This window comes from Nematolebias whitei, chromosome 14, assembly GCF_014905685.2.
Source record: "Nematolebias whitei isolate Nwh7 chromosome 14, NemWhi1, whole genome shotgun sequence".
Classification (NCBI taxonomy): Eukaryota; Metazoa; Chordata; class Actinopteri; order Cyprinodontiformes; family Rivulidae; genus Nematolebias; species Nematolebias whitei.
In genome coordinates this window covers 36,810,329-36,828,869 of record NC_056511.1, presented here as the reverse complement: position 1 = coordinate 36,828,869, position 18,541 = coordinate 36,810,329, and the positions used below count along the sequence as shown (strand labels likewise).

The window sequence follows — 18,541 nt, the reverse complement described above, 5'->3', positions numbered from 1 at the left end:
TCAGCAACAAAAGCATAATTTAAGTAAGTGTCCTTTTAAAAGGGGGTCCATCAGCCTTTTGGACCATGGACGGCCCAGAAGGCTGATCGAAGTCCTGAAAAATCGTCCAGCTGTCAGTCGCTGTACCAGATTCATAGGTTTGATAAAGTTGATCAACTTGTATGTAGAGGATACGTTATATTCATTCAAAAATGTCCAGTTTCCCTCTTTATTATTTTATAAACTGCAATATTTAGCCCAGTTTTATTACTCATTATCCAAAAGTCTCCTTTCTGGCAGAAATCAGTAAAGGTTTTTGGTGCTTTGTACCATCAAGTGAAAATAAAGATTATAGCCAAAGGTTTGTATTTTGTTTAATATTGCTCATTTTGAGAAGATTGTTTTTCCATCCATTTTGCTATTAAACCTAAACAACATATAAAAAAGGATTACCAACAAATTTGTACAAAGTCTGCTTTGACCTCTTGAGCCTGCTGGACAAAATGATTCAATTCTTTAACTGCAGCTGTGGACCGCACAAAATCACTCAAAGGGCCGCAAATGGCCCTCGGGCCACACTTTGGACACCAGTGTCCAAAGTGTCGTTCTACTCGCACCATATCTGAACAGATATGGTTCATGCTGTCTTCCTACTGGGACTCTAAACACTCTTCATGGTGGATTATACCATAATATTAAATAAACATAAAAAATATAAAGTTTAAGATGGATAATCTTGGGAAAATCCTTCTTGATAGCCACGACGTGGATAAAAATAAAGTCTACGTTACATTCCTATCAGAACATCTTAAGTCCTCACAGGTTGTGTCCAACAACGGCTCCATTTTGATCAAAAGAAAAAAATTAATAAAAACAGCCATGTGAATATTTATTTATTAGAAAGGCAGAAAATATTCAACTGCAAAACCTTAAAGGGACTTAATGTATCAAAAAGGAGTGCAGGAGTGTATAAAAAAAAAAAAACGTGTGAACTGCAGTTACATTTCTGGTGTCGGTTAATAAAGTGCACACAACCTCAAAATCAAACTCCTACACTAATTTTCATTTGACATCTTATGATGCAAAACCGCACAGTAAAAATATAGAACCTGTTACTTTTTATGCTACAGAAACAAAAGAAGGCTGTTTAAAAGAAGGAAAATCACAGATTTTCCACAATAAGGCACATTTTTTCCACATTAAGGCACATTCATCGTGTCATTCCTCATGTCTGTTCCGGCTGGTTCGTAGCGTTGACCATCATGGGCGTCACGAGTTTCCTTCGTTTGTTGAGGATGGCCTGAATTCTGAGCGTGAGCTGCGGAAGGACACGGTTCAAACGTCAGGGAAGCAATTTTAAACAAATATGTACAGGCAGGCGTTTCAACTTACCGACTGCTGCTGTGCCAGAGCGTCTCGATAAAAGGCCTGTGTAACTTCCCGCCTCTTATCGTCACACTGTTTCCAGAACTCGGCCTTCATCTGCAGCTCGGGCTCAGGCAGGAGGGGATACTGCTGCCGCTGTGGGACAAAACATCAAGTCAGCGAATATTCTGAGGACTTATACTTTCATACTTCCCACTTTGACCTGCTCTGAACTGTGGGAGAGACAGCCAAGAGAGCATGCACAATTTTAAAAGAGTAATCTGAAGGTAGGGTTCAATGGAAAGGTTGTAAACGGTTAACATCTTACCTGTTGCAGATAGATCTCTGAATGACCTCTGTTGTGATGAACGGACAAGCTAACAGCTGCTAGTCCAAACACAGACAACATGGTATTGCCAGCGTTTTAAAATACCTCCAGTCGCCAAAAATTCACAGCGATTTATTCAAATGCTAATTTATAAATGTTTCATTTTTTTTGTTAATAAATTTTATTGTGTGAATGTTTCCAAATCGTTCACACAGCTGATGTTTTTCAATACGTAACTTGTACAGTAAATTTTATTCTATTTCAACAATTCCTAAATCAAAACGTTCAGCTCATTCAAGACATTCCTGCTAAGAGTTTTAATGTTTGTGCTATTTTTACTTTTTAAATATTTGGCTTTGTCGCCCATGGTTTTCCTAATTGAAAATAAATGGAGCTCTTCACATCCTTCAAACCATTTGAGCTGTTTAAAATCTTTTACTGCTTCGGCTTTTCAGCTTCTTTCTGCTACTTTCAGATTTTTTGTCCTTTATTGTTTCATTCTGCTAATTTCAGCATTTTATGCTCCTTTCAGGTAAATTTAGCTTTTTTCCTGCTATTTTGCTAATCTTTGCCCTTTGTGCTTCTGTCTAACAAATTCAACTCTGCTACTTTCAGCCTCTGCCAACTGCAGTTTTTTTTTTTCTTCAGCTACTTTTCTTGGGCTAATTTCAGCTTTTTCCTCCTCAGTTTCTTTTTGGCTAACATTTGTTAACTACTCAGCCTCTCTGCCCATTTCAGCTTATTCTGCCCATTTCTACTATACTCAGCTTTATTATTTTTTTAAAAACACATTTCTGCTGCTTTCCACTTTTATTGTCCTGCTTTCACCAAACTTCAGCTGTAGTAATTCAACTAACAGTAGCAGTTTGGCCATGAAACCTTTTCAGCTGGCTTCAACTTCTTCAGCAGCTTTCAGCAAAAATCATTCAGCAATACATTCACCCTGCATTTTCTCAGGAAATTACATCCCTCTAGTTTACCAAGACTGACAAACGGTGTCAGCAGCAGCAGCACTTCGAGTGCAGAGGCTGTTTCGGCTGATATAAATGCATAATGTTAAACTGACTGAGCTTTAGAAGGTTGATAAAACAGTCTTCATGACATTAGGAAGATTAAAGTTGTCTTAAGGCAGCTGCAACCCACTTTGGTCGTTGCTGTGTTTGAATAACCAGCTAGCTTGTCTATTTGTAGGACTTTATTACCATTTCTCCAAACTGAGGTATTCAAAGTGCTGTTTACAACAGGCAACAGTTTTATAACCATTCCACAGAACCCAGCATCAAACTGTCCAAACTGTTTCTTTAAGGTAACAACCCAGTCAAATCAATGAAGAGTTGACATGAAACATTCAGTTATTTGTCAAGTCATGAGATAAAGGTGGTTGTTATCCATCCATTGTCTTTACCCACTTCTTCCTTTGTGGGTCACTGGTGCAGCTGTCACTGTGTGAGAGGCGGGGGAATAGCAAACCAATTTTAATTCAACTGAATTTTAGATTCTGCTGTATGTCAGTCAACAGCAGAAGGGAATCCTTAGGGCCTTCTAGGCCTTCAGAGAAGGCCCAAGAATGTCAAATGTTGCATTAAAATTATTCAACAATTATTTTGCGCAAGTTACATATTTTCAATGTAAATTTTCTTAATTTTTGTAAAGTGTACAACTAGACTCCAAGTCGAACTTCAGAAAAGAAGGGAGTAGTGGAGGTAAACGTCTCGCATATAAAACAAATGGGCATAAAGACAGAGTGCAGAGGATCCTGCTGTTGTACAACTTAATGCCCATGGGCCAAATCCTTGCCAACATGTTACCTGGTGCCCAAAAAATATATTTTAAATGTTAAATATTTCTCATTCCTTTTCATTTTGCCTAAAAAATGGCAGCGTGACTGCTTAGCGGTTAGCACTGTTGCCTCACAGTAAAAATGTCCTGGGTTCAATCCCCGGTTTGGACCTGGGGTCTTTCTGTCAAGGAGTCTCACCAGTCGCTGCTTGTAGATCTCGACGGAGTAGGACGTCATCTTATGCAGAGTCAGGAACGCTAATGACACATGCGCTCTGCTTTTGTTCAGAAGTTGCTGTAAAGAAAGTTGAATGGCGGTTTAGTGCCACGCAAACATAACCTGCAGTGGTTCAAAGAACAATTAAGACGTTTATTTTTTATTTTTTACCAGTAGCTTCTCATTGGTGTTTTTATCCAAAGAGTCCTTCCTGGAACTGACTGGGTGGCAGACTGTGTTTGACTGGTGGAAAACACATGAAAAACATTCAAATACAGCACAATGAAAGAATATAATATAAAACGCTGTTGTTTAAGGAGCTACAGCTCGATTCCTGCAACTGTTCACCTCGGCTTCGTACTCGGCCCACGCAGCTTTGCGCTCGGCGTCGCTGAGCTCCTCTTCTTCTTTGTGGTCCAGCAGAGACTCGTGCTCATGATAGGACACTATCTGGTCTTTACAGGTTTGCAGCAGCTGCGCTAGGACACTGTCCTGAGGAGGAGACACAACCCGTCATAACGTTTCTGCAACCGATGCGGCAAAGAAAATGTCAGTCAAGTCACCAGTGGTAAAATAGGCGAGGGCCGCTTGCTCTTCTTAGAGTTTGGGTCGTCGAGCAGGTCGGGTTCGAACGTGTAGAGTTCAGTCAGCTCGTTCAGAGTGAAGTGTCTCTCAATCTGTTGCTGGTCCACCACTCTGAAGGACAGAGACTGTTTGGTCACCTGACGGTCATAGATCTTCTCCTCCATGGTGCCCTGGAGATCAGATTTTAAACAAAAACTTTAAAAAGTCTTAAAATTACCCACTCTTAAAAAAAAAAAAAGTATTTTTCATCTAAATGATTATTTATCACGTAAGATATCCATCCACCACAAATTAAGAATATCTGTTTTAGTTTACGCAGCAAAAAATCATGAGAAAGAAAAAGTCTAGCATTTTTCAAATCTGGAGTTTAATGTATCTGAACATTACAAAATATACTTGGTGTTCATCAGGTTCTATTTTTTTATTTTTTTTTATCTCAAATATTTGCCACAAATCTGTGTTCGTTACTGAGATGATCCATCCACCTCAGGTGTGGTGTCTCAACATGCTGATTAAACTGTGATTATTGCACAGGTGTGCCTTAGGCTGCCCACAATAAAAGGCCTCTCTAAAAATGTGTAATTTACTTTTACTGTATTGGGGAGAGTGGTCTGAAAACCAGTCAGTATTTGGTGTGACCATCATTTGCCTCACGCAGTGCAACACATCTCCTTTACATAGGTACGACAAAGTCAGGGCGTGGCCACCATAGATTAACTTTTGGCCACTGCAGTCATTTGAGGAAACTTTACTTTTAAGCAGTATAAAAACTAGAACGCGTAGTTTCCTCAAATGATAGGGGTATGTCAGTTTACATGACGACCTTGGCCATCTTGGATTTTGAAGTGGCAACTCCATTTTCAAAAGAAACCCTTCTTACATACTAAAAAGAAAGTTGACCTGTTGCTTATTTTTCAAGTTGTCCAGCTCATAAGGTTTGCATATGTTTAGCAGCAGCCATCTTGGATTTGGACGTGGCAGCCCAATTTTAAAAATGAAACTTTCTTATGCCTAGATGTAGCCACACATGGAAAATTAGGTCGGTACGTCACTAATTTTTCAAGTTATCGAGCTCACAACATGAACGGTTTCCAGTTTCCCCTTTTCGCTCCACAACGAGGGACAAAAACACGTACAACAAAACCATTCTGAATCCTTTTTAAAACAAGCAGATTTTTTAACTGATTCAGTTGAAGCCCGTTGTGCTTACCTGAGCCAGGAAGCGGTACACAAACACCTGTTTGAGCTGCCCGAAGCGATACACTCTGTAAATGCTCTGTACGTCGTACGAGGGATTCCACGAAGCATCGAAGATTACAACTCTGTTGGCGGCAACAAGGTTGATGCCAAGTGACCCGGCTCTTGTTGAAATGAGGAACAACCTGCCACTAAAAGAAAAAAGAAAACATTTTGAAAAATTAAATAAAAAGTGAAATGGAAACTGAATTTTTTTTGTTTGTCTTATTCCAGTGGCATACCGAACATTGGCGGAGTTGTTGAACTCCTCCGCCCACTTCTTCCTGAACAAGGCGTTGGTGGAGCCATCGAGCCGATAATAATCTACATTCTTAATCCAGCTGCCCTCTGGTCAAACAAGAAAACACAGGAATCAAAACGTATGTGCTAAAATTATAAACTTAATCTAAATTATTATTATTCTGTAAACATTATAATACCAGTCACTGGTTTGGATGGATCTCTGGCACGATGGGAAGCCTTAAGGAAATCCTCAATTAGGTTCAATGAGATCAAAGACTGACTGAAGACCAGCCTATAGAAAAAGGAATTGGTTTTCGTGAAATGTAGTCACAATTAACGGTTTAAATAGTTTTGCACTATGCCAGAATACGTACACTTTATCCTCTAGGTCTTCAGCCATTTGAAGGATCTCAAATAAAAGCACCATTTTCCCCGAATGCTCCAGGATCTTAGCGTCACCATCAGGCAGCAGATTCTTGTACCAGCCCTTACTTTGACTCAAACTGCTTGCTGGTTTCACTCCTACACAAGATGTAAGACACAACAAAACTATAGAAGCAAACTATTGACAAAAGGGGGGATTGGTTATAGGAGTGACAAATAGACCTCCTGTAATACCTTCCACCACTGGGTGATCTTCAGGGGCATCAACAATCGTGCTGCTTCCACCATCCTCTTCTGCTTCTTTGAGTCTTTGAATGAAAGTTTATGAATGTACCATAACAATAATAATTACAGAAAAGATACAGATTTTTTTTTCTAAATATAATTTTAAATAGTTCTGCATACAGTCAAAAAATGTAGACCGTTTTTCTGGCATACAAGTCGCATCAGTCAAAAAAAAAAATCAGGAAGAGGGAAAAAAAAAAACATATACAAGTTGCTTCGGCGTATAAGTCACATTTATTATGCATCACCGCTGACCCCCGGGAAACGTGGGCCGGTGTCGTGCCAAAAATTGATTGGCTGCAAAAAAACGGCCATGGGAGCGTGCACAGGAGGACTCATTGCAGTTCTTCGAAATTTAACAAGATCAACACTTAAAAACTATTATTTGTTTGTTCGACATTATAACAAAGGTCTGTCTCAGTTGAACTTTTCTTTAATAAATGCACTTTAATGATCATAACAGCTTCAAAATCCTGGGAGCTCTGGGCGCTCTGCCGCCCAGGCGAAATGAAGCTGTTTTGACCCTGAGCAAATACGGTAAACATGTTTGCTCCAGGTGTTCCTCCCTGCTTCGGCGCAGCGAGGCACGTGATCCACGTGATCCACGGCCCCAGGAAGCAGCAAAATGCAGGTGGGGGAACGTGAGCTCTAAAGCGTCCCCACAACTGCACCTCGCTTCTCTTCCCGGGGCCGTGGATCATGCGCCTCGCTGCTCCTTCCTCCCTGCTCCGGCGGCAGAGGAACGATTCGTCCCCGAACCCTTCCAGGATGACCCAGAGCCGGTCGCACTGCCACGGAGGTAACGCACCCGGCGGGAGCCAGCCAGACACAGAGGGAAAGTTCCCCGCAAGGGGGGATCCTCCGCCGCTGTGTGGCCGTCCCTTCCGCCGTGTTGAATCCCCTGGGAAGACTGCGTGGACCCCACCCGTTTACAAGCTTTCTTTCTGCTTGATGACTGTTCTGGGCTGCATATTTTATTACCTGCAGTTTTTCTTCTGCAAAATAGGATTTTTTGTTTGGGGGAATTTTACTTGTGTTAAATTTTTCTCAGTGGTCTATCCATCCATCCATTATCTTTTACTCACGTCTTCCTTTTAGTCTCTAAGTGAATGTTTTTGTGTGTGTGTGTTTGTGTTGCCGGGGGTGGGGGGGGGGTGGGGGGGGTAGAGGAACAAAATATAGTTGTCAAAAGCATAGAGGGCCCTCTCGTGTCTCTAGCGGCTGCATTGGGTAATGTTTACTCTGGTTCATGTCAGTATGAATGAATGAACATTTAAAGCGTCAGTCAGAAATTACGTCATGAATATGGGGAAAAAAAATCCAGTTGATTCGGCGTATAAGTCGCACGACTAGCAAATCTATGCAAAAAATTGTGACTTATACGCCAGAAAATATGGTAAATTCAGTACAAAGTATATAACTAAAGTATTAATATATTCATTTAATTGAAAAATCATATTAGGACAATAAATGACTACCTCTCAGCCACAATGGTTTCTACATTCATCTGTTGAGCTGCTGTCCTAACTTGATTCTTCTTAATCAAATATCGCTGCAATAAGAATAAACACATTTTAAACCACATGTCGGGTAAAACTGATGAGGATTCAACATGCAGGCAAATTTCTTCAACCTTGTTTTCTTTGCTGAGGTCGCTGAGCTTAAGGCACCACGGATGAGTCCAGATTCGGCTGAGAACCTGGAAATCCTTGAAGAGGTTTGCTCCGGTCCTCATCTTTGTTGTTGTGGTTTCAGACCCCCCCACTGAGAGAAAAATAAACAAAGGCATGTTTATAGTTGGGTTTCTGTTTCAAAAATGAGTAAAACATTTAAAGACATTTTAGGTTGTGGTCATTTTTACAGCATAATTTTGTCATGAAACATTTCAGTTGGTTTATCATTGACTGTTCGTTACTGTAAATCTGGGATTATGGGTTAATCTCACAGCTGTTTTTTTAAGAAGACGTGTTCTTACCTGAGACGTGGTTGAGGTAGTGGAGGTACAGCTTGTACTGAAGAGGGGTGACCCTCACTGCCAGCACATACTCATATTTGGGAGGCAGAAACTGGGTCAGCTCAGAGTAATCTCTTCTCTATGAAACAATGAACAGTGTTGTCAAACTGGAATATAAAAACATTAAAAAAACATCTAATTGACTTTTTTATTATTTACCTGCACGCATCCAGCCAATACTTCATGAAGCACGTGTGCTCGATTCTTCATAACCCTGACATCTTTCGCGGTGGAGTCGGCACACTGGCCGTTCTGTATGGGGTTGATGAAGCGGTTTCGAAATTCATTCAGAGAGCCCAGCAGGTTCTTCTTGATGAAGCTCATCATGCAGTGATCTGCAGGGACAAAATAAAACACATCCTCAGTGTTTTGGTCCATTAATGACCTTTAGCTCACAGAAATGAGTCTTCCAAAACCATCAGTGTTCAAAGATGAAAAGGTTTATAACCACATTTAAAACAGGGTGACTTCAAATTCTATGGTCAGACTCAGTAAAATAAAAAACACAATTTGTCCAAAAAATTATGCAGGCACACTTTTGTATTTTGTCAAATGGCATATTTTGAAATTATTTTTGGGTAGGTCGACACATGAAAACAATGAAGCACGTTCTGTTAAAAGCTAAACTTTGTGACGTACAGTGGGACAAAAAAGTATTTAGTCAGCCGCTGATTATGCAAGTTCTCCTACTCAGAAAGATGAGAGAGGTCTGTAATTTTCATCATAGGTACACTTCAACTGTGAGAGACAAAATGAGGAAGAAAATAAATCCAGGAAATCACATTGTAATATTTTTAAATAATGTGTAAATTAAGGTGGAAAATAAGTATTTAGTCAATAACAAACAAGCAAGATTTCTGGCTCTCACGGACCTGTAACTTCTTCTTTAAGAAGCTCTTCTGTCCTCCACTCGTTACCTGCATGAATGGCACCTGTTTGACCTGTTATCTGTATAACAGACACCTGTCTACAGCCTCAAACAGTCAGACTCCAAACTCAACCATGGCCAAGACCAAAGAGCTGTCCAAGGACACCAGGAAGAAAATTTTAGACCTGCACCAGGTGGGAAGAGTGAATCTACAATAGGTAAGCAGGTTGGTGTGAATAAATCAACTGTGGGAGCAATTGTAAGAAAATGGAAGACATACAAGACAATTGTCTCCCTCGATCTAGGGCCCCACGCAAGATCTCATCCCGTGGGGTCAAAATGATCATGAGAACGATGCGCAAAAATCCCAGCATTACACAGAGGGACCTGACGAATGGATGATCCAGAAGAGGACTGGGAGAATATCATGTGGTTCAATGAAACCAAAATAGAACTTTTTGGTAAAAACTCAACTCGTCATGTTTGGAGGAAGAAGAATGCTGATCCCAAGAACACCATACCTACTGTGAAGCATGGGGGTGGAAACATCATGCTTTGGGGCTGTTTTTGTACAAAGGAGACAGGATGACTGATCCTTGTTAAGGGAAGAATGAACTGGGCCATGTATCGTGAAATTTTAAGTCAAAACCTCCTTCCATCAGTGACAGCATTGAAGATGGAACGTGTCTGGGTCTTCCAGCATGACGATGATCCCAAATACACCTCTCCGGCAACGAAGGAGTGGCTCCGTAAAAAGCATTTCAAGGTCCTGGGGTGGCCTAGCCAGTCTCCAGACCTCAACTCCATAGAACATTTGTGGAGGGAGTTGAAGGTCCGTGTTGCCCAGCGACAGCCACAAAACATCACTGCTCTAGGAGAGATCTGCACGGAGGAATGGGCCAAAGTACCAGAAACAGTGTGTGCAAACCTGCTGAAGACTTACAGGAAACGTTTGACCTCTGTCATTGCCAACAAAGGTTGTGTTACAAAGTATTGAGTTGAACTTTTGTTATTGACCAAATACTTATTTTCCACCATAATTTACAAATAAATTATTTAAAAATCCTACAATGTGATTTTCTGGATTATTTTTCCTAATTTTGTCTTTCATAGTTGAAATGTACCTATGATGAAAATTACAGACCTCTCACATCTTTCTAAGTAAGAGAACTTGCACAATCAGTGGCTGACTAAATACTTTTTTGCCCCACTGTAGCTGGTTTTACAAACTATCATTTGGGTTGTGTTCTTACTAACACTCTCTGTTGCTCTACTCGGGCAGATCTAATTAGAAATTTGTCTTCTGCTCACCTAATCTCCAAATAGAATCCAGCATATATTGGTACAAGTCATGTGACTGGACGCATTCCACAACTGGTACTGATAAAAGGCCATGTAGATGCTGTTGGTTCTGTTACAATGCAACATATACTCCAACAACACAAAATGTACGCAGGAGCAATGTTGTGAGATGGTACATGGTGAGAACAGGGAACAGGTGGAAGAGAACTAGACAGGTGGAGGTATGTACTTGAAAGAGCAGAAATGAAAGTCAGCCGTAGCAAGACAGAGTGCATGTGTGCGAATGAGAGGGAGGCTGGTGGAACAGAGGATACAAGGAGCAGAGGTCACAAAGGTGCAGGACTTCAAGTCCTTAGGGTCCACTGTCCAGGAAAATGAGGAGTGTGGTAAAGAGGTGAAGAGGAGAGTCCAGGCAGGATGGAGTGGATGGTAGTGATGGCCAAATGAAGCAATAAAGCAGTATTGAACCACTTTTCCAATTGTATTGAACTTGGGTTCATTCATTCAAAGGTTCATTTCAGTGACATCTAGTGGTGAAATATTTATATATATTTAAATATAGGGTCCGTGTGTCCTCCCTCAGAAAAATTGGAATAAAAGAGATGCCATTTCCTGCATTTTGGTGTATTTTAACAGGTTGTTAAACATTTGAATAAACTGGTTAAAAACAGGTCTCTCTTGACGAGGCTCAAGGCTAAACCTGTATAAATAGAGGTTGAATTGAAATTACTATGCCTGTGTATGAATGCACGTCCTTGACAGTCTTGTCAGGTGTCCTACCCCCCCCCCTCCCCCCGGACACACACACACACAGCCGACCTGAACTCTTCTCAGCTGAATTCAGTCCTGTGTGTTCTGCTCCAATCTCACTGATCATCCATCCATTTATTTTAGATAAATTGTCTTTTCAATATTTTGGTTGCTGTTATTTTGACTAATTAGTGCCGTTGTTTTGATACTTGATGTAATACACATCAAACATTTCACTCGTTTTTGTTTTTTTTACTGTAAGCTTATTTATTATGTCTGAAATGTTATGCACTGTAATGTACGCAGGAGTTCCGACACAGCAGTTGTGCGCGCGTCCTGCAGAGCTGTGTGGAGACGCTGTGCGTAAAACACCTGTCTCAGGGCGCACAGCTGGAGGAGGATGAAGACGCTCCCCGCGGGACATGCAGTCCATGTCTCTGCTGGCAGGAGCGTGGCGCGGCCAGAACATCCACTCGTTGTACTTTTAATAAATAATCAAAATAAAAATGCGCGATGACTTTGGACTTTTAGGGACGGAGTTGGCGGATCCGAGTGGTCAAAATTATAGAGTTCCAGGATCTTGTTCTGACAGGATCCAGCTCAAATGAACCACTGTCTGAATATAAAAAAACAAGAGCTGTTCATAACGTGTAATACGTGTAGAACGGGGACGTGAACCGGGGCTTGAGCATCTTAAATACACTGAATCACACCAAATGATTGAAACTCCACCTGTCAACTCGAAGCAGTCAGCTTACTCGGTCTGAATGAAGCAGTGAAGTGGTTCACACGTCATCGGTGACGTCACATGAAGCGAGCTCCGGCCCACTGCTTCAGCATAACTACCCTATCGAGTTTGAAGCATGCTTTGAAGCTTCGGTGTTAGAGGTAACATCACTAGTGGATGGAGAAAAGTTTCAGGAGTGATTTGTGACCAAAGGGTGGCAGCAAAAGTGAAAGAAAATGTTTAGAAAACAATAGTGAGACCAACTATATCGTATGGTCTTGAGGCAGGAACATGAACAAAAAGACGGGAGAAAGAACTTGAAGTGGTGGAAATGAAGATGTTGAGGTTCTCCTTAGGAGTGACAAGGATGGATAAGATTAGGAATGAGATCATCAGAGGTACAGCACAGGTGGAACAACTGGGAGATAAAGTTAGAGAGGCCAGACTGAGATGGTTTGGGCATGTCCAGAAGAGGGACAGTGGGTATATTGGTAGAAGGATGTTAGAAATGCAGCTGCCAGGAAGAAGACAAAGAGGAGATACATGGATGCAGTTAGAGAGGACAGAGGATGCAGAGGACAGAGAGAGATGGAGGAGGAGAATTACTCACTGCAGCGAACGCTGAAGAGAGAACAGCCAACAAAAAAGGTGACGCCAAGCAGACACAATACACTAATGATACGCAAAGATGAGCACTGGCAACATCTACTACACATAACGCCAAAGTCCATGCTCAATAATTCAGGTATAGAATCCAGCAATGTTCAGTCAGGTCATCTGGACGGTTTCTTTTTTTTTTTTTGAGCTGAGACGTTTCGCCCTCCTTCCAGATGGAGGGCGAAACGTCTCAGCACAAAAAAAAAAAAAAAAAAGAAACCAGCCAGATGACCTGACTGAACATTGTTGGATATTACACATAACAGTGCCACAAGTATGTCACAATATTGTGGCTTTGCAGCCAGAGCATTTGCATGCATAGCAAAAGATTGTGTAATTGTATTGTTGGGTCACTGCTATGTACCTTTTATTATTGTGGTTTTTATGTGGAGTATACTGTATGTGATGTTTTAAAGTTCCTACAAAGAAATGAGGTTTTATGTTACAAAACCTATGACCAACAAATCTGTGGCAAACTGGCATTGCTGGAGCTCACAGAATCAAAATTAAAAAAAAAAAAATTATGTAATATTTTCTTACAGCATCAATCTCAATATAACATAAAAACAGGGTAAATACGTAAAAGTGAGAAGGGGGTAAGAAGAAGTGTATCCTTATATCTGTTAGGATGTGGTGGTGAAGACCTACACTCAACAAGGTTGTTTTGAAGAGGTGTACCCGTTAGCACCACCCTTCTTTGGGTCTTGATGGTGTTCATGGCTTTGGAGATCCTCGAAGCTTCATTGCGAAGGATGTGCCCCTCGTCACAAACCACAAAGTCTGGACCTGAAAAATAAAATAAAATAACATCTATGAGCAAAGAAATTACAAAAGACAGGAAGTATTTTGATATGCATGTTTTTACAAAGTTTCTGAACCTGGATCCACTAATGCACTCTTCAACAATTTCTTCCACTCTTCGGTGTTGATTTTATGGCCTTGGGACAGGATGCGGTACATGTCGTACCCCATTATCAGCACACCTCCGTTTGTCTGCCACTTCAGCACAGCTTTGAGACGCAGCGCGGGAGACTTCACTGTAGCCAGCTCTGTCACCTGGAGCACATTTTTATGAACTAAAACACATTGACAGGCCAAAACCATATCATTATTTTATCGCTTACCTTAACTTTATCATCGCCCATGTCAGCTTGCCATTTCTTGAACTCACTGACCCAGTTGAGGATGGTGTTAAGTGGACATATGACCAAGGCTGTTGAGAAGTTCAGCTTTGATGAGAGCAGCACTGTATGAAGGAACGCTACCACCTGAGAAATAAAACCACAGTGAACATGGGGGTAGAACTGAACAAACTAGTTGGATTACAAGAAACACTGTGGTTTTGTCATAGAGTTCTATAAAACCACTAGCATGCATGTACTCTGCCCGTCCACTCCATTGTTTACATTTGTGACATGAGAAGATCTGACTGCGTCCAAAACGAGCTACTGCTCACAGCCAACAACTGTTTAATTAACAGCAAGCCCAACTGGATCTGTGTCACAAATTATTATTAATACATCTACAGTAACTTCATATAATTCATAATTAATGTTAATTCCATGTCAAACAGCTAGATGTTAGAAGGAAAATGTATTGGGCCTAACTAATGATGATCTAAACTAGACTTGAAGTCAGTCAATAATTGATGACTGGACTTTTAATAATTTGAAGACTTTTAGCTGGTTAAATAATTACAACTTCAGTTAATTGATGAATTTGTAATTAACCTTTTTAACATGTAAATTATGTTTATGTAGGCTCTGCTAGCTGCAGCTAATTGCAGTAATCAGTGTGTAATCCATACATAAGATTAAAAAGTACTTTTTTAGAATTCAGTCAAAGAGAGCAGAAAATGAACTGTAACAGAGAAAATAGCAGCTTGTACTATTTAATCATTTGTACTAAATTGTAGCATGATTCAGCCTGTACAGCACAGAAATATCTGCCACAGAAGAATACGAGCCAATTCATTAATTAACAGCCATTACATCAGCTTCATTGGCTACTTTTAAACATTTATATTATTAGCTTCAGTTCTGGTCAGATAACATTCAGACTGAGGTAAATAAGATCAAATCTGCTGACTTGTGAAAGAAGACATGTTGACGTTTTCCCTTTTCTGCTGCTAACATACATAGGGCACAGATTTCTGGCATGTTTACATATTTATATACATTCAAATAATATATTACAAACATTTTATTATTATTATTATTGACATTTTTTATATAGTCAGCCCTTAATCAGGCCTACTTAGTCAAAACACCAAGTGCAGACGTTTGACCGTTTTAGTAATGGCTGCCATTGTTCCAGTTAATCACAAGGTCACGTGACCAGTGCACGCTTTAGTGTTTTATAGAACTATGTTTTTTTTTTTTGTTTTTTTTGGCAACTATCAAGCAATTTTAAAATATGTGATCCGTGTTAGCAAATTAAGTCACAATGAGTTTTTTTTTATTATTATGTTATTGACATTTCAAATTCTTCATCTTAAATTCTTCAAAATATATAAAACTTGTTGAAATTTGGCGATTTATCACCTGGTTAGCAACAAGCTACTTTGTTTCATAAAGGTGCCAGGTTTGAAAACTAAATTTTTATTGGTCTGGGGTAATGTCTTTAGGAAATCTATCCCTATATTTTAAAAGGGGAATACTCATGCTTTATTATGACCCCAGACATTACATGAAGGGATTTACCAGCAGAGAGAAATGGTCAATTTTAAAGTAAATTAAAAGGACTCAAGTTTAAAGGATTATTTTTGAAGTCATACCTGTTACAAAACTTTGACTTAAAAGGTAGATTTTATGCTATTTTAGTTACAGGGATTGTTGGATGTTGTCTCAATTATTGCAAAAGTGGATATTTCCTTGTTTTTGAACTCCACCCTGTGCTCATGCAGACTCATTTTGCCACGGGTCACATATTTGGTTTTATTCTCCAAAGAACTGTTTAAGTAAATACAGAAACTCAAATGTTCACCTGCAGAGTCTTTCCCAGTCCCATGCAGTGTGCCAGTATACAGCCTGATCCAGGAGAGGAGTTGGCCTTCTTCACAGACTCACAACAGCAGTCCCAAATAAACTGGACACCTATTGGACAATTACAATAAAACTCTAGTTTCCCACGGGAATTTTCGTTTTACCGGGAAGATCAGGCTAAAATAAGCTGTGCAGCATGTAAACTAGGAACAACCAAATGAGGTAACCACAAAATGATTTAACCTCCATTTCAGAGCCCGTGCTGTGGAAAAGAGACAAACTGTGTTCGTTACTGTTCTCTTCAAAGAGCACAGACTGACCGTCCACCTGGTGAGGCTTCAGTCTTGTAACCAGGTTCCTGTGCACCTGGACAATTGGCATCTTGGTCTCTTCATTTTGATCCAGGACCAGCTTGGTCGTGATGGGACACAACTGAGACTGCTCATCATCTATGATCTGGAAAATAATAATGATAACCAAATTGTTAAATTCTGAGAGAAGTTAGAAATGCTAGCAAAGCTGTAATGTACGACTTATTAGAAAAGTGAGTTAACATTGCTAATATAAACTCATACCTCTCTCCTGTCTTCCATCTGTTGGTCTCTGTTTGCCAAACGCTTGCGTCTCTCCTCCTCCTCCCTGAGGGCTTCCTGAGTCTCAGCACGCAGGTCCTCGTCCTCAATAATTTTACGGATCTTTTTGCGGCCTTTCGGGGTGCTTTTGAGTTGGCTGTTCTCCTCATTTGAATCCTCGTCATTACTCTGCTCAAATTCAGAGAAATTCAAGAAGTAAAATAAGCAGGTGCATGTTAGTTTTCTTCAAAATAAAGATATAAGAAATGAGTGAAATTTGGTAAAAACGTTAACATCAGCTGCTACCTTTTCGATGCTGGTGTCAGACAGCAAAATGTATTGCACTTGTGTGTTCTCTTTGAGACGAGATGTCTCCCTGTCTTCATTTGTGTCAAAACTGAGGTAAAAAAAAAAAAAAAAAAAGACAACACGGGGGTAAAAGTGAGATAAAGTAACATAGGAAGGAAGACACATCAAGGAAGTGTTTTTGTACTGGTACCACAGTCATGACGTGCATAATTTCAGAATTTATTTAATTACTGTACTTCTTACTCAGTTTATAATTTGTCCAGGATAGCAGACTTGTGTTTGAGTTAGTTGTATTTTTTTTATTTATTTTAAGCTCTTAATACAGCAGATTACCAAACTAGGGTTCCCAGCATTACATGAAAACAAAATTCTCTGAGTTTTCCCTGAGTAAATCCTGAAATTCTAGATATTTCAGCCACATCAAACACTCAGAGCATAGCATCTTAGGTAGCAGGCAAAGGACATGTGCATACATCAGTGTTCTTCTTTTGGCTTTTCTGTCTTCAGGGGTCACCACGAGTCATCCTCCTCCATCTCACTCTGTCCTCTGCATCCTCTGTCCTTACTCTAACTACCTCCATGTCCTCTCTAACTACATCCATATATCTCCTCTTTGTCTTTTTCCTACAGCTGCATCTAGCATCCTTCTACCAGTACACCCACTGTCCCTCCTCTGGACATGTCCAAACCATCTCAGTCTGGCCTCTCTAACTTTATCTCACAGTTGTTCAACCTGTGCTGTACCTCTGATGATCTCATTCTTATTCTTCATCATCACTCCTAAAGAGAACCTCAACACCAGTTGAGTCTAAGTTAACCCCAAGTCATTGAAATTCTGCACCTATTGCCACTTTGCCATTGGTAAGTGCGGCTCCATTCGGCTCACCTCTTCTCGGTTCTTCTCAGGTGTAGATGATTCATCACTACAGTGAGGTTGACCTGTTTTGATTGTCAATGCAGAGTGGGTGGGATTGTAGATGGTCTTTTTATGTTACAGCCACTCCGCCCATTGTGGTCCTTAATCGCCTTATAATCAAATTAGAATTTTGTTAGCTTATCTCAGTACTGCTTAGGAGTCCGGATGTAACCATGCTGTGCCATCATCTCTGATATTGCTCGGTAAATGTGCTCATTTCTAGTGGCGCCATCCATAAATATGACGAGGAAGTGGAAGTTCAGATGTAGTTTGCAATTTTGTTGGGTGGGTCATCCAGTGAAGTAGCTCCGCTGGCTAATCAACGGCTGCTGTCTGCTTACATCAAAATTGGTCACTCGGAGCAGCCTTCTTGGAACCAAAAAAAGGTGGTCCCATAAACCGAGCTCAGTGGGGTGGATACAGACAGTGGAAAGACCATTAACTGGTGCAGTGTTGTGTAAAACTGAGAAGAGGTGAGACGGTGGCAAAGTGCCATTTGTGACCTCTGCTCCTTGTAGCCTCACTGTTCCACATGCCTCCCTCTTATTCACACACATGTACAGTAGTCCCTTGCTACATCACAGTTCGTTTATCGCGGACTCGCTCCATCGTGGTTTTTCAAAATAAGATTGGACATGACACACAATTGGCTGATTGATGGATGAGCTGCACGATTGGCATGGAATTTTTATTTAAAATAAAGTATTTTAAATTATTTAGCACCTGTTTGTGCAGCCCAGAGCTGCAGAAAAAGCACACTCTTGCACCTTTGTGCAACCCATATTGCAGTTTAAACTTCATGCTGAAGCTGATCAGCTGTTATCCGTACAGAGTGTAGAAGTGGGTGTGGCCAAGAGCGCTTGCAGGTAACTGAGAGCAGCGGAGGCATGGAGCTGAAATCATGACATTCTGTGCTCTTTTAGAGCGTTTAGAGTTTAGAAACATTGTTTAGAATATTGGAAGGGTGTGGGAAGAGTTTAAAATGCCTTTATACATATATATATATATATATATATATATATATATATATATATATATATA

At 40.4% G+C, this 18,541-nt stretch overlaps 1 protein-coding gene across 1 annotated transcript in view; it reads right to left on the bottom strand.

Annotated features, from left to right (window-relative positions):
* Positions 1-1,204: 1,204 nt before the first annotated feature.
* Positions 1,205-18,541, bottom strand: part of LOC119420287 (transcriptional regulator ATRX) — a 63,192-nt gene continuing 45,855 nt past the window's right edge. The window contains exons 14-35 of the mRNA XM_037687675.1: positions 16,582-16,672; positions 16,279-16,464; positions 16,024-16,159; positions 15,705-15,814; positions 13,844-13,987; positions 13,598-13,775; positions 13,368-13,505; positions 8,575-8,750; positions 8,377-8,494; positions 8,035-8,165; positions 7,065-7,189; positions 6,351-6,424; positions 6,107-6,254; positions 5,930-6,024; positions 5,732-5,837; positions 5,464-5,641; positions 4,232-4,423; positions 4,017-4,160; positions 3,840-3,911; positions 3,651-3,746; positions 1,372-1,500; positions 1,205-1,297 (exon numbers count right to left, since the gene is read on the bottom strand). Of these exons, the coding sequence (XP_037543603.1) occupies positions 1,205-1,297; positions 1,372-1,500; positions 3,651-3,746; positions 3,840-3,911; positions 4,017-4,160; positions 4,232-4,423; positions 5,464-5,641; positions 5,732-5,837; positions 5,930-6,024; positions 6,107-6,254; positions 6,351-6,424; positions 7,065-7,189; positions 8,035-8,165; positions 8,377-8,494; positions 8,575-8,750; positions 13,368-13,505; positions 13,598-13,775; positions 13,844-13,987; positions 15,705-15,814; positions 16,024-16,159; positions 16,279-16,464; positions 16,582-16,672 (2,860 nt within the window). The remainder of the gene's footprint in view (positions 1,298-1,371; positions 1,501-3,650; positions 3,747-3,839; positions 3,912-4,016; positions 4,161-4,231; positions 4,424-5,463; positions 5,642-5,731; positions 5,838-5,929; positions 6,025-6,106; positions 6,255-6,350; positions 6,425-7,064; positions 7,190-8,034; positions 8,166-8,376; positions 8,495-8,574; positions 8,751-13,367; positions 13,506-13,597; positions 13,776-13,843; positions 13,988-15,704; positions 15,815-16,023; positions 16,160-16,278; positions 16,465-16,581; positions 16,673-18,541) is intronic.